Source organism: Mus pahari, chromosome 18 (assembly GCF_900095145.1).
Source record: "Mus pahari chromosome 18, PAHARI_EIJ_v1.1, whole genome shotgun sequence".
NCBI classification, from domain to species: Eukaryota; Metazoa; Chordata; class Mammalia; order Rodentia; family Muridae; genus Mus; species Mus pahari.
Window position 1 is genome coordinate 44,697,367 of NC_034607.1, and position 14,160 is coordinate 44,711,526.

Consider the following 14,160-nt stretch of genomic DNA (forward strand, 5'->3'; position numbering starts at 1 on the left):
AAGTTAACTATAGCAGAGGCATTAGCCATTTCTATGTAGAGTGCATGTGATCTGTACACAATGTTAAACCACACTATTCTCCCAACCACTAGAGGCCACCATACCACCACACTGCTCTTTTAAAATGCTCAGACATTAGTGTCAGTCTCTTCAAAAAAAAAAAAAAAAAATGTAAGTACACACTATAGCTGTCTTCAGACACTCCAAATGAGGGCATCATATCTTGTTACAGATGGTTGTGAGCCATCATGTGACTGCTGGGATTTGAACTCAGAACCTTCAGAAGAGCAGTCAGTGCTCTTAACCTCTGAGCCATCTCTCCAGCCCTAGTGTCAGTTTCTAAACAGGGCTACATCAATGGCTACAAAGCAGCCCAATGCTCTCTGTAACCTATTTCCCTCCCCACCCCAGGCTTGTAAAGCATGACTGAAAGAACACTTTTAATCATTTGCATTTTCTGTTATACTGAATTTTATTATTAGAATCCATCTTATAATAATCCTAGCAAAAATAATAGACAAAAGTTTTTAAGTAACTCATGAAAAGTTTGATATATGATTGATAAATCCTTCTGGGCCAGGCAAACACTTGTTATATATTTCACAGTGTAGAAACTGAAGTTCAAAAAGGTTAAGAGAGTTCCATTACACATAAAGTCAGTAAACAGCTAACCCAGAAAACACTCCTTACATTCTGCAGTCTTTCATTTATGAGATGCATCCTATGCTGAGTCAGTTTAAATTACAAATGGAAATTAAGATTTATTTCATAAATCTTCAGTAGAAAATCAGATCTCATTAAATAGGCATCTTGGAAAATCCCAAAAGAAAGTATTGGCACTTGTAAAATTTGAAGTTCAAATTGAAATCAGAACTTTTGAATTACTAAAATATAAATTTAGTTATAATAAACCTAATATAAAGTTTCTAGTAACTTCATTAAGCTAACATAAAACCACCATTATCGGGCTGGTGAGATGGCTCAAATGGGTAAGAGCACTGACTTCTCTTCTGGAGGTCCTGAGTTCAAATCCCAGCAACCACATGGTGACTCACAACCACCTGTAATGAGATCTGATGCCCTCTTCTGGTACAGTGTACTTATTTATAATAATAAATAACTCTTTGGGCCGGAACGAGCAGGGCCAACCGAAGAAAGCAGGGTTGACTGGAGTGAGCAGAGGTCTTAAATTTAATTCCCAACAACCACATGAAGGCTCACAACCATCTGTACAGCTACAGTGTACTCATAAACATAAATAAATAAATAAGAAGTCTGAAAAACTATTTAAAATAAAAAAAACTCACTATTATCAAGAGCATAACTGTTAAGTGCTAGAATAAGCTTGATATGCCTAGCTTTTTAAAACACATTGCCATGTTCCAGAATATTTATCATGTTGTAAGAGTTCATACCTTCAGTGCACTAAGAACAGCAGTAAATATATTAAGCTGCACAGCCTGCTGGCGGACACCTTTGGCTTGCTTAACACATTCGGCAAAGTGATCCAGCATTTGTAACCTATAGTAATGGGACAAAATCACATTAGTGGTTTTTATTTAAATATGGCTTAAAAATAAAGATAAGACTATAAACCAGCTATTTATCAATTATGCCCCTGGACTGTATCCATTTCATCCCCACAACTGATTCAAAGCCAACCTTTATCTCCTATATTAATATATACTCATGTATTTGACTAAATAGAACAAAAGGGACACTAAATATTAAATTTCAATTAGCAAAACAAGAGTTCATAATTCCAGAGGTCTTAAGCATCAGTATGTCCAACAAAATCCCTGGCTTGTAGTATATGATACAGTTCTGTCCACCAAAGGCCTATGTGGAAAAGACTGGAACCCCAGGGTAGTTCTGTTAAGCAGTGGCAGGGTTGGTAGGAGGTCATTAGTGCACCGGGGACATGCCCTTGGGGAGGAGCAGTGAGACCCTGGTCTCTTCCTTCTTTCTCTCACTTTGCTTTCTAGACATGAAGTGAGCAGTGTGGCTCTGTGATGTACTTCTATCATATGACCCTTTCAACAGGAACACGACAGTGCAGCCATCTGATCAGGGAGCGCAATCTCTATGCCTTCAGCCAAGCAAACGGCCTCTCTATGTTAAGTGTTTCAGATATTCTACAATGACTAATGTGAGGCCCGTGAGTTAGTTCCCCTCCCCTCTCTCCTTACACAAGGTCTGACATGCTGTTTGGCTTCTCCTTGAACTCTTTCTCCTGCTGCTTCAGCCTCCCTAGAACCCGAGCTGCAGAAGTATCAGTCATATGTCACTTCACCTTTTCTCCTCAAAGTACTTTTAATAGAACAGAATAATAATAATTATCTGCTTCTGTGGATAATTTTTAATTGGAAAGAAAAGAGAAGCATAATTTTTAAAACCTTGTACTACATATTATATAGTTATTCAGTGTGTCTGTGCATGGATAGCCATGCAGGGTACTCGTGTGGAAGTCAGAGGCTGATCTGTAGGAGTCAGTTCTCTCCTGCTGCTGTAAGAGACAGGCTGGCAGGTGTGGCAGCAAGTCTCTACCTGCAGGGCCTACTCCTCAGGCTGAGTAGGATTTTTTTCTTTTCTTCTTTATTTTGATATGGGGTCCCTCTATATAACATAGACTAACCTGAAACTCTGTGTAGCCTAGGTTCTGGTTTGTTCGCTTGTTTGTTTGTTTTTTGTTTTTTGTTTTTTTTTTTTGGTTTTTCGAGACAGGGTTTCTCTGTATAGCCTTGGCTGTCCTGGAACTTACTTTGTAGACCAGGCTGGTCTTGAACTCAGAAATCCGCCTGCCTCTGCCTCCCGAGTGCTGGAATTAAAGGCATGAGCCACCACCACCCGGCTGTTTGTTTGTTTTAATCTTTAAAATTCTACACATGAGCTGGAGAGATGGCCAGTTCCAAGCACCCACACAGTAGCTCACAAGCATCTAAACCTCTAGTTCCAGGGTATGCAGACCCTCCTGATATATCTGGCACCAGGTATATTGCACATACACACATGCAGGGAAAGCATACATATACATAAAGTAAAACAAATAAACTTAAAAACATTTTTGAATGTTCTTACATAGAAGAAAACTGCACCCCATATCCTATCATACCAGAAGCTTTGAGACATTTCAAGAAAGGCTTAGCTTTGACCAATTAAAAAAAAAAAACACAAAGTCTAGAAATTGAATGTGCTTATTTAAAGCAAGGATATTGAGTATATATAATACATACAGTTTTTTTCAGCTTTAATGTTGTTTAACATGTATGTGGAAATCAACTGTATTTAATGACATCAAGCTTAAATATAAAAAACAAATAGCTAAAAGCAATTCATCAAGTAACCTACACATTTAAAGATATATTATCTTTTGCATATAAACAATATTACTTTAAGACATATTTTATAAAAGTTAAGTAATTTGAAAAGGTCTGACATTAATTCTCTTTTTTCCTTTTTTCCATTTTGGGAAATCACAAATATGCGAAGTACTGATTGAGTTAGGAATGGTGGCTATAGATATAAAATACAGCAGACCAAAATCCTTATGCAACAAGAAAAACCAGCTCTGTTGGTTTCTGTGTTCCAGACTTGCACCATCTCACAGACGAATCAAATAGAGTCAACTTCCCACATGTGTACTTGTTCAGGAATAGAATTATGAAGGAGACAACTCTAATTAAAGGTACAGTTTAATTTAGAAACTAATAAACCATTAAAATGAAAACTTTGTTGGGTAAGACAACAGTAGGTACTACATGATAGTGCACAAGGCCAAATCTTAAAAGACCTTCAAGTTACATGGAATTTATACCCAATTTATCTTATCATGTACATATAAATTATGCCATTACATTTATGAGAGCATTGCTTAAGATATAACCTTTGTTCTTGTGGAATTAGCTGTGATGGAAAAAATCTACTCTTAAATATAACTTATATATGACTAAATTTTCTCAGCTAACGTTTCACTAACCTGTGTTTATAAGAAACATGTGGGAACACAACACCGAAAAGAGCCACAGATGCGTCAATCACTGAGACTCCAAGAGGGAGAGGACCCGGCACGGCTTCACCAGCAGGTATCCGTAGGTAAATGGAAGAAGGGTCATGTTCCAGAGCCCCACTTCCAGATGCACTGTTTGGCTGGAGCTGTAAAAGAAAAATAAGCATTGCTCACAATCACTCGCCACGTACTGGATGTCAAGAATAAGGCAGTGGAAGAGTAAGACGTGATTGGACCTGACAGCTCTTAAGCAGATGAAAATACAGGTTTGCCATTTTAAAAAATGCCATTATCAGAATCATCTTATTGAGTCATAAGAAAAGTCATGTTTATCTTAAGCATTTTTATACTGCCCACATTAATATGAGAGCAAAATTGTTTTCATTGTAGCATAACTTAAAAAAATGACTCAAAGCAGCATTTAACTTTTTTTTTTTGTATTGGTTTTAAGGTAGGTTCTTCCAATGTAGCCCTGACTCAGACTCTCCATGTAAACCAGGTTGATCATGGACTCACAAGAGACCTACTTGCCTCTGCTTCTCTCTGTGTGTGTCTCTGTGTCTCTGTCTGTCTCTGTGTCTCTCTGTGTCTCTGTGTATCTCTGTCTATGTCCCTGTGTGTCTCTGTCTATGTCTCTCTCTCTCTCTCCCCTCCCTCCCTCCCTTCCTCCCTCCCTCCCTCCCTCTCTGCCTGTGCCTCTGCAGCACTTGTATTAAAGGCATATGTGCTACTATGGCTGGTTAAATCTGGTTTTCTGTTTATTTAATAAAAATAATTTATTTGGTTTTAACTGCCAATCTATTAACTCTCCTTTCTTCCTAACTTGTTACAAACCTAAGTAAAACAAAGCACTAGCAAAAGAAAAAGCCAGTTAAACCTGAGTTCCGTCACTGCCACAGCCAAGTATCTAAATATAATGATACTGAAATGATGCATTTTGCCAAATTCTACCATTAGCCTTTTCAGCATTGGTCCACCTCTAAGCTGCCAGTGTGTGTGCGAAAGTGAAGTCAGAGTTTCTGTAGCATAGGCTATCTTCTCTTGAAATGGCAGTGTATCATGGGGCCACTGCTTGAGACTGTATATTTTCCTACCTGGTCTTCAATTGATTTATGATCAGTCTCCTGAAGCCAGGAGCCCAGGAGAACGCTGTCGTCATAGTGGCAGAGGGAGCGAAGGAGGGAGGTAGTTGTGTTGGCCGAGTTGTCAGTTAGAGTGAACTCTGCCACCAGCTCTCTAAGAAGTGCATTGAAAGATCCTAAAATACACAATGGCAGAGCAGATTAAAATAATTTTCATGTCCACAAAAAACAGCACCGTGTTTAACAGGAGTAAACTTAGTTCACACACCTTTGTAAAACATTCATACTGGTTTTTTCCTTTTCCTTTCTCCTCTCACTTTCCCCTCCCCACTCTCTCTCATTCCCACCGAAACAGGGTCTCACTACACTGCCCAGCAGGCCTTCAAGTCCCCAGCTCAAGTGATCCCCTACTTTAGCCACAAGCAACTGAGACTACAGGCGCATGCTGTACTGTGCTGATCCTAAAATTATCTTAACTATGCTAATATTGTTTTTTTCCCCAAACAGTTGTGAGGAGCCAAGGGCTTCACAGATGTTAGGCAAATGCTCTCCCACAAGGCTAGATCTCCCAGCTCCTCACTTCTTAGTTTAAGGACAGTATACCACACAGGCTCGCCTTACACTCACTCTGCAACCAAACGGGTCTGAAACTTAAGACCTCAGTGTCTCGGCCCAGCAAGTAGCTAAGATTACAGGCCTGTGCCACTAGGCCTGGCATGTACTGGTTTTAATATACAGTAACAGTATCTTCCCTTTTATTATGAGGTAATGCAGTTTGAGCACAAACTAAAAGTAATAGAAAAATGGAAATAGTGAACAGAATCCTTATTTTAACAATATTAAATGACAATATTATATGACATCATTTATTAATTGTCAAATACATGCAAACACTGAAACAGGACCCATCAAAGTTCTTAGGCTTAGTTGTATCAGAGGGAAATTAATGGTTTGATGTTATCACTTTATGTATTTTACTTCTGCCAAGTAAATTCTTATTCTCCTTCATAGATACCTAAATATGCAGTATTATAATGCATATGGAGTAACTGGGAATGGTGATTTAAATATAGACTCTAAAGTCCAAGTCAGTTCAGTTTTTATCCAAATCAAGTCAGTTACCAACTCTAATATGTACGTAAATGCTCTCTTTACCTGAGATTCTTGATCTATAGAACAGGTGTTTTATCCCTTAAGCCAGGCTAGAGTCACAGCAACATCATAATATATGTAAAGAGGTTGGGATAGGTACCAAAATAAGATGGAGAAGTCAACAGTATGAATGAAGACTTTACGGGAAGAGAAGTCAGATGGTGGCCATCTCTCGCAAGACAAGTTTGAAGAGGAGTCCTGGCCACAACTCTAATACTGCCAAGAACCCAAGAGGCACCCTGAAGAATCTTTATCAGGTATTGTACAGTTTATTTACCTTCATAAGTTTTTGGAGGTAATAAAGCCAAGATATCATAAAGTCTTAACCGGACCATTGCGGCACTAGCTTTCAGATGGGCTCCGTGGGCCTTAATGACAGATGGAATGCTACAATATCAAAAGCCAAGTTGGGATCTGTTAGTCGTGAGAACAAGCAATATGCATTAACAGTTAACAAGGTCATTTAATGCATCGATAAACCTCCAAAGTATGCTAACAGGCTAATCTATTTTCAGTTTGTTTTATGATCAATAATAATAAAGCGAGCAAAAACACTTCAGAATTCAATGTGGGTTTTTTTTTGTTGTTGTTGTTGGTTTTTTTTTTTAAAGATTTATTTTTATATATGTAAGTACACTGTAGCTGTCTTCAGACACACCAGAAGAGGGCATCAGATCTCATTACAGATAGTTATGAGCCACCATGTGGTTGCTGGGATTTGAACTCAGGACCTTTGGAAGAGCAGTCAGTGCTCTTAACCACGGAGCCATCCCTCCAGTTCTCAATGTGTTTTAAATGACACCATTGATACAACTTTTAAATTCACTTTACAAAGTTAGATGCTTTCTATAGGAATTGAGAAGTACAAAAATGCTGACTACATTTTTATTTAATATATAAAATAAGGTGTCTGTGAAGATCAGAGTCTGAACCGTTTAGTATGCGCATACATGCTGGGAAGGCGTGCTGGCCCATCTGAAAGGCAAAGAGTTTCCACTCAGAGGCAGAAACAGGATCCTCAGAGCAAGCTGGCTAGAAAGACTAACAGCAATGGAGCTCTGGGTTCAAGTGAGAGTCCCTGCCTCAATATATAAAGTAAAACGTGACTGAGGAAGACATCCTACATCCACTTCTGATCTCCACACATATGTACATGTGAACACGCACACACATATGCACTCACCAAACACACCCAAATAAGACATTAGCTCCATCCAACTGTTTACTTACTGTGACATCATGGTCATGGCACATTCGATAGGAGTCATTAATTTCCTAATCGCATCCTCAGTTAGCAGCTCAGGACAATGAGCAACAAAACTCCTCATGGCTAGAGAAAATATTTTTAAGATTAGAAAAATCTTTGTGAGCCTGAATAAACTTTAAACATTAGATAGTATTAAAGACATCTACAGTTCTCAGTTACTATAAAACAGAAGGCTGTGAATCCATGTCAAACTAACATGAGCCAGAAACAACTACAAAAAAAAAAAAAAAAATCAGGAAAAGGATGGAGAACAGAGATGGAGGAGGAAGCTATGCTAGAGAGATTTTGAAAGGAATTCCAATGACTACAAAGAATGCAGGTTTAAGGCAGGACTGGGGTGAACAGATGCTCCACAGAGAAAGAATTTCTTTCCTCATACGTTAGCAGAATAGCTATGGCCAAGCACGCCTCAGCTGCGAGGAAGCACAATGGCAGCCCTGCCTGGCCACCTGACCTGAAACATCCTCTCCAACTCTGGGGAAGAAGCATTTTTTATGCTAGGAAAAACCAAAACAGAGCACAGGTCCGACGACATTCTAGTTCCCAAATGACATAAAAGGTGAGCTTTTCCTGGAACCTGCAGACTCCCAGACCCATCCCACTGCATCCACCTTTTTTGAAATGCAGATGTCTGAACAAATAGTAACATTTGCACACTGCAAAGTCATGCCTAAAGAAGTGATTTTCATAATGCAAAGAAGGATCATCTCTGACAAACTGAGGTAGGTTCTGTTTGTGTTGGATGTTTGATAGAGGAGAACTGTAACCACTGAAAATAAAGGTGCATGGGTCCCAGCTCCCCCTAACACTGTAACTGAACTTCCTGAGTCTTGGGTTTATTTTTACTACTTAATAGTAGCAAACTGGCGTTATTTACACAGCTTCTGTAATCTGAGATCCCATATATTTAACAACAGATACTAAAATAAAATTTGAAACTGATTTTTTTTCTACCATGCATATTTTAATGACAAGAATATCATTAAGCAGCAGTATAAAAACTTCTCTGAAAGTGAAATGTTTTCAGTTCTTACCACACAGAGCTCCAGCACGACCTTCCAGAGTGACCTGCCAGGTAAAAGAATCCCCTCGGGCCTTCTCAGCCTCCAGTTCCTTTAAAGAACGCGGGAACACGTTCCGCCACAGCAGCAACATCTTGGGTAGATGGTAACGAACAACAGATGGTCCTAGGCGAGAAAATGAAGAATACTAAAATGCAGATATAACATATACAAAGCAAATCTCAAACAAAGCAGGGCCCAGTGGGTGTGGGGATGCATGCCTGTTACCCCAGGACATGGGTGTAGAGGCCCAGAGTCCACGGCGAGCTCAACTACAGAGGAGTCTGAGGCCACCAGGGCGCCATGAGATCCTGTTTCAAAAAACTAAACACACCAAAAAAGCAGACCAAGGAGAGCAGAGGAGGACAGGGCTCTAATACACCCTCCAAGCCTTCCACCGTGTCACTCTATTTTTACACTTAAAGTTTACTTTACTTTCAGATTTTTTTTCCAGTGCGTAAACTGAGTACTAAAACACAAGAAAAGTTATTCTAAAGTATTGGTATTTTTAGTAACCATGCATACAAGGTGCTATTAAAATTTCCCTTGAAAACATTCAGGATAATATATTCCATATTATCCATAATAATGTTTAGTGAGAATTTTTCCATAAACATATGTGAATATGAACATATATACTTGTTCTTATGCATACATGCTCCTTCATTTGGGGGGCGGTATGTCGTTAGTTACATGGAGAAACACAATATTTACATTTCTAAGAAATTCATTTAAATAATAACAATAAAATACTTACCATAAACCATAAACTTCTGGAAAAAAGTTACCACTTTGTTTTCTGTAGAAAACAGGTCAATATAATGCCCAATAGACAGACTTCAGAAGAGTGAACAACATCCTAGTATGTACACACAGTTTGTGGGAGCAGGTACACTGACAAGCGTCTATAGTCATCACTGCAATCCGCACTCCTGTCCTATGCATAACGCTAAACTTTGTATCCAAGATTCATCACAGCATTTAGGAGAGCAAAGCACATAAGTACCTCTCCCCAGAGCACCAACAGGAGCACAGAAACAGGACTCTGCCACTATCAAAACCCTGATTCCACTCAGGCAGTCAAATTTCCTCCCCACAGCCTCACTCTTGTTTTGTTTTGTTTTGTTTGTTGTTGTTGTTTTTTCAAGACAGGGTTTCTCTGTGTATCCCTGGCTGTCCTGGAACTCACTCTATAGACCAGGCTGGCCTTGAACTCAGAAATCCGCCTGCATCTGCCTCCCAAGAGCTGGGATTAAAGATGTGCGCCACCACGCCCGGCAGCCTCACTCTTTCTATAACTCCAAGCTCATTCATTAGCTGTTCTTTTGGGAAAGGTGAAACTTGAGAAAAGTTTGAACTAAAGAAGTAATTACTAAAATGAGATATTTACTCCCAAATAATAGATAATAGATAAATTTGCTATATATAGTACACTAACAGCTATGGAGTCAGCCGGAATGCTTATACCTAAAGTCATGAGTGCTCCCAGAAGCAGCCAGCCAGCCTGAGTGCGCTGCAGGGACAGCCTGCTGTTTTGGGCAGCAGTTCGTAACAGATCTTCAGCAATGCTGACCACCATCTGCAAGACAAGTTTTTAACTCAATTTTAATTTAAAGAAGCTGATGAAAAGCAATCACGAAACAGATAGCTTGGATATGTTATTAAGAATAAGGCTGTCCCTTCCTGCTCTTGTTACCAGCCAAAGAGAAAGCTACTCTGTTCCCATCACAGCTGACACCTAGGAGACCATAGAGTGGTGGTTAGAGTAACCTCCGGAGCCACCCTGCCCAGGCTCCATCCTAACTGCACCACAGACTGACTCTCTAACGATGGCTGCTTAGCCTCCTGCCTTCGTTCCCTCCTTGGTAAAACAGGAGCGTTAACTTCACTTTGCCAGGATTAAGCATGTTACTACAGGGCTAAAACTGGTGCTTGCCTAGGTAACCACTTATTAAATATAGTACTTATTGGTACCACCATCCTCATCTTGAAGTCCTATGATGCATCTGCCTTTAAGCTACTCTACAGGACCCAGAGCCTAGATAAGAGAAGATCCAGGGAAAATGAAGGAGAACATAGCATATGATTAAATGGTAAAACAGGATGGAGCAGTGACGGTCAGCAAAGAAAAATTTAGCATAGACCAAGTGGCTTTGAGTGAGAACTCAGGAAGGAGATCAATCCTAGGCCTGAAAGCAAACAGGTTGAAGTTTGATAGCGTGAATAAGAAATGTTACTGTAAAGAAGGCCAGAAAGCTAACGGGCATGAGAAAAACCAAGAGTTAATCTGAGCAGAGCAGGGGGAATTCAGAATGGAGAGGCAGACGACAAATTATGAGTTCTAATTATTTGTCAATCCAACAGAAGATTCTATTTTATTATGAGTACCAGGTAGCCCCTTGGGACCACTAGACAAATGTGGACTGATGTGAGAAACATGGAGACAGAGCACTGCAAGGAAGAAACAGAATCAAAGTGCAAAGATGATAAAAGTCTCAGATCCTCAAGCAGCAGGTGGACGGCGCCTGAAACGCCAGAGAAAAGCACAACTTAAAACTGAAGCATGTACCCAGCCAAGCTAAGCTACAGACAGGGTTTCTACACAAACTTAAGATTCCTAGAGAAGCCGGGTGGTGGTGGCGCACGCCTTTAATCCCAGCACTTGGGAGGCAGAGGCAGGAGGATTTCTGAGTTCGAGGCCAGCCTGGTATAATAAGTGAGTTCCAGGACAGCCAGGGCTACAAGGCTACACAGAGAAACCCTGTCTCGAAAAAAAAAAAAAAAAAAAAAAAAAAAAAAACCAAAAAAAAAAAAAAAAAGAAAGAAAGAAAAAGAAAAAGATTCCTAGAGAACAGGATAGTATTTTACACTCTGGTATATATGATAGTGTGTGTGTGTGTGTGTGTGTGTGTGTGTGTGTGTGTGTGATTTATACTATATAGTATGTATGCTACCTAATATATACACTAGAAAGAAAATGAGGGGAAAGAGTAATGACTTATTAAGAACAATTTAACTTCTAACTATTGTCAAATACTAAATATGACAATAAAATATTCCCTGCCACTTTTTGACATAGCAATGTGATTTTTTAGTTTTAAAGCTGACAGAACACTAGGCACAGTGGCACCTACCTATGCCATACTACTCAAAAGGCAGAGACAGGAGGCCTGCCTAAACACTGGAGCTCAAGTCCACTGGGCAACATAGCAACACTCAGATACACACTTAAAAAAACATGAATAAAGGTTCTGAGTTTTAAGTGATCATTACAGAAACTGTACCATGATACTATACCCAGATAACATCTGCTATCCCTAGGAGGACTCACTGTCCAGGGTTAGCTAGGGTCTGTGAACTGGACTGCCCGGCTCAGCAGTAAGGCAGCAGCACTGCAGTGAGGACAAAGCCCGCCTGCGAGCGTGCTGACGTCTGTCCTACCTTTCCTTTGGCATGAGGAATGCCCAAAGGACACTGATGCACTCCACCCAACAAGGCGGCCATTGCAAAACTGTATCCACTAACAGCTTCTGGGGATGTCTTGAGGTTGTTGAGCCGTTCTGCACACCTATCCAGAAATGGTGTCAACTGGAAGGGCAGCGCCACAGCTACACAACGCAAACACCAAGCAGCAGCAAGCCGAGCCGCCATGCTTGGGTGAAGAAGCACTGAAGTCACAATCTCCAAAAGTCCTAGAAAGAAAACCGCCAGACCTTACTCCTTACCAAACAATGCCAGCATAATTTAATAATTCAAATACAAATTCAGGCCTCATAATATCACAGTTCCCCAGCTTTGCCAAAAAAGCACATATGCATGAGGAATTTAATGCAATATAATGTAATACAACATAATTCAATCGCATCTAGAAAGATATATAAGTTGAAATTGGGAGCATTGGCTCACGCCTGTTAATAGCACATGAAAGGCAGAGACAAGCAGATCTCTGATTTTTGAGGTGATCATCTATACAGTGAGTTCTATGCCAGTTAGAGCTACCAAGAACCTCCTTCAAAAAGTAAGAGTTGCTATAAAATTAATTATATTAAAGTCTTCAACAAATTTTGGTCAAATAGAATCAATTTTCACTGCTAAACTCTCTCAAAACTTTCAGTATTTATTCCCATCACTGTGAAGATGAATTTAAATAAAGCCCAAAGATCTGCTAGTCATGATAATGAGAGCTGTACCTATGGATGCTTCCTGAATAAGAGGAGAGGCGGTGGCATTCAGGCTCTGCACCAGGCTCCCAAGCTCCTGTAGGGCACAGACCATGACGTGCTGGCTGGCTGCAATGTCTGCTGCCCCCGATTTGTTTTCACTGCTTGTATCATTCACCACTGCTTCTGAAAACACAAGACCAGGCATTTGATGGGTGAAACAAATCGTGCTAGTTGCTTATTCTACATGGTCTGTATCCTTTTTCATACGATTTGATTCCTGCATGTTGAAAACTATGAAGCTATTTCTTAGTGGCAGATTAAATAACTAGGAACTGAACTGAGTTGGCTTTAAACTTTTTAGGGAAAGAGGTGTGTGTGTGTGTGTGTGCACAGTTTGCATGTGGAAGTCTCAGAACCACTTGCTCGAGTTCTCTCCTTCCATATTTCTCCTAGGAACTGAACTCAGGTCATCAAGCTTAGCAGCAAGTATCTTTAACTGCTGAGCTATCTTACCAGCCCAGAATTGACCTGACATTAAAGCACTGTTGAACAGTCACAGCAATGCTAGGATACATATTGTATGTGTGTATACACACACACACACACACACACACACACACACACACACACACACACACACGAAAGATGTATATATATCTCCCAAGAATATAAATGAGGAACAGGAATCCATGTTTTACAAAAGTAGACTCGGAAACATGGATATAACTCAGTGTTAAAGAACTTGCCTTGTATGCTTGAGGTCCTGGGTTCAATTCCTAACACCACAGAAAATAAACACAAACAAGCCAGCAAAAAGGGCAGACAGGGTACAAGACATGGGCTCTAATAGCAACTTCATGTAAGTTCTGTGGTGGGCATGCTACTCGACTCTGCTGTGTTAAGTTCCTCATCGGTTCTGACTAACCGGTCAAAAATGCAGATATACAACTCATCCTGTTACAGGACATGTCTAACAAGTAGCTATTATTGTTAATTATTATTACTACTGCTTCAAGTGCTCCAATAGACTGGCGGTATCACTATCAAATTACTGACCAGAAAGTGAATTCCCAAGGAAAGGGAGTGTAGAATTCATGGGGACAATCCTCCCTGCTCCTACTTAATTTCATGTCTCTTCCCAAAACCTTTAATAGCCACAAGAATTAAAATGTGAGACAACTAAATATGTCTTGACAAACCACTACTAACTGAGAATACCTCATGGGCCATAAATCCCTGATATAATCATGGTACTTAATTAAGTAATTAGGATTATTTTTAAGGTCAAATAGCTAATTTACAGCCATAAGACTAATAATATTTCTTTTTTTATTTTTTCCGGGTCTTTTTTTTTTTTTTTTTTTTTTTTTCGAGACAGGGTTTGTTTTGAGAGCCAGTTCTAACTTTAAGCTCATTAAGTTGTATTTTT

At 39.8% G+C, this 14,160-nt stretch overlaps 1 protein-coding gene across 1 annotated transcript in view; it reads right to left on the reverse strand.

Moving 5' to 3' along the window:
• The window catches only part of Heatr5b (HEAT repeat containing 5B), a 77,128-nt gene that overhangs the window by 50,469 nt on the left and 12,499 nt on the right, over positions 1-14,160 (reverse strand). The window contains exons 9-17 of the mRNA XM_021217681.2: positions 12,759-12,914; positions 12,010-12,260; positions 10,036-10,147; positions 8,542-8,694; positions 7,471-7,570; positions 6,518-6,627; positions 5,101-5,264; positions 3,977-4,152; positions 1,416-1,521 (exon numbers count right to left, since the gene is read on the reverse strand). Coding sequence (XP_021073340.1) covers positions 1,416-1,521; positions 3,977-4,152; positions 5,101-5,264; positions 6,518-6,627; positions 7,471-7,570; positions 8,542-8,694; positions 10,036-10,147; positions 12,010-12,260; positions 12,759-12,914 — 1,328 coding nt within the window. The remainder of the gene's footprint in view (positions 1-1,415; positions 1,522-3,976; positions 4,153-5,100; positions 5,265-6,517; positions 6,628-7,470; positions 7,571-8,541; positions 8,695-10,035; positions 10,148-12,009; positions 12,261-12,758; positions 12,915-14,160) is intronic.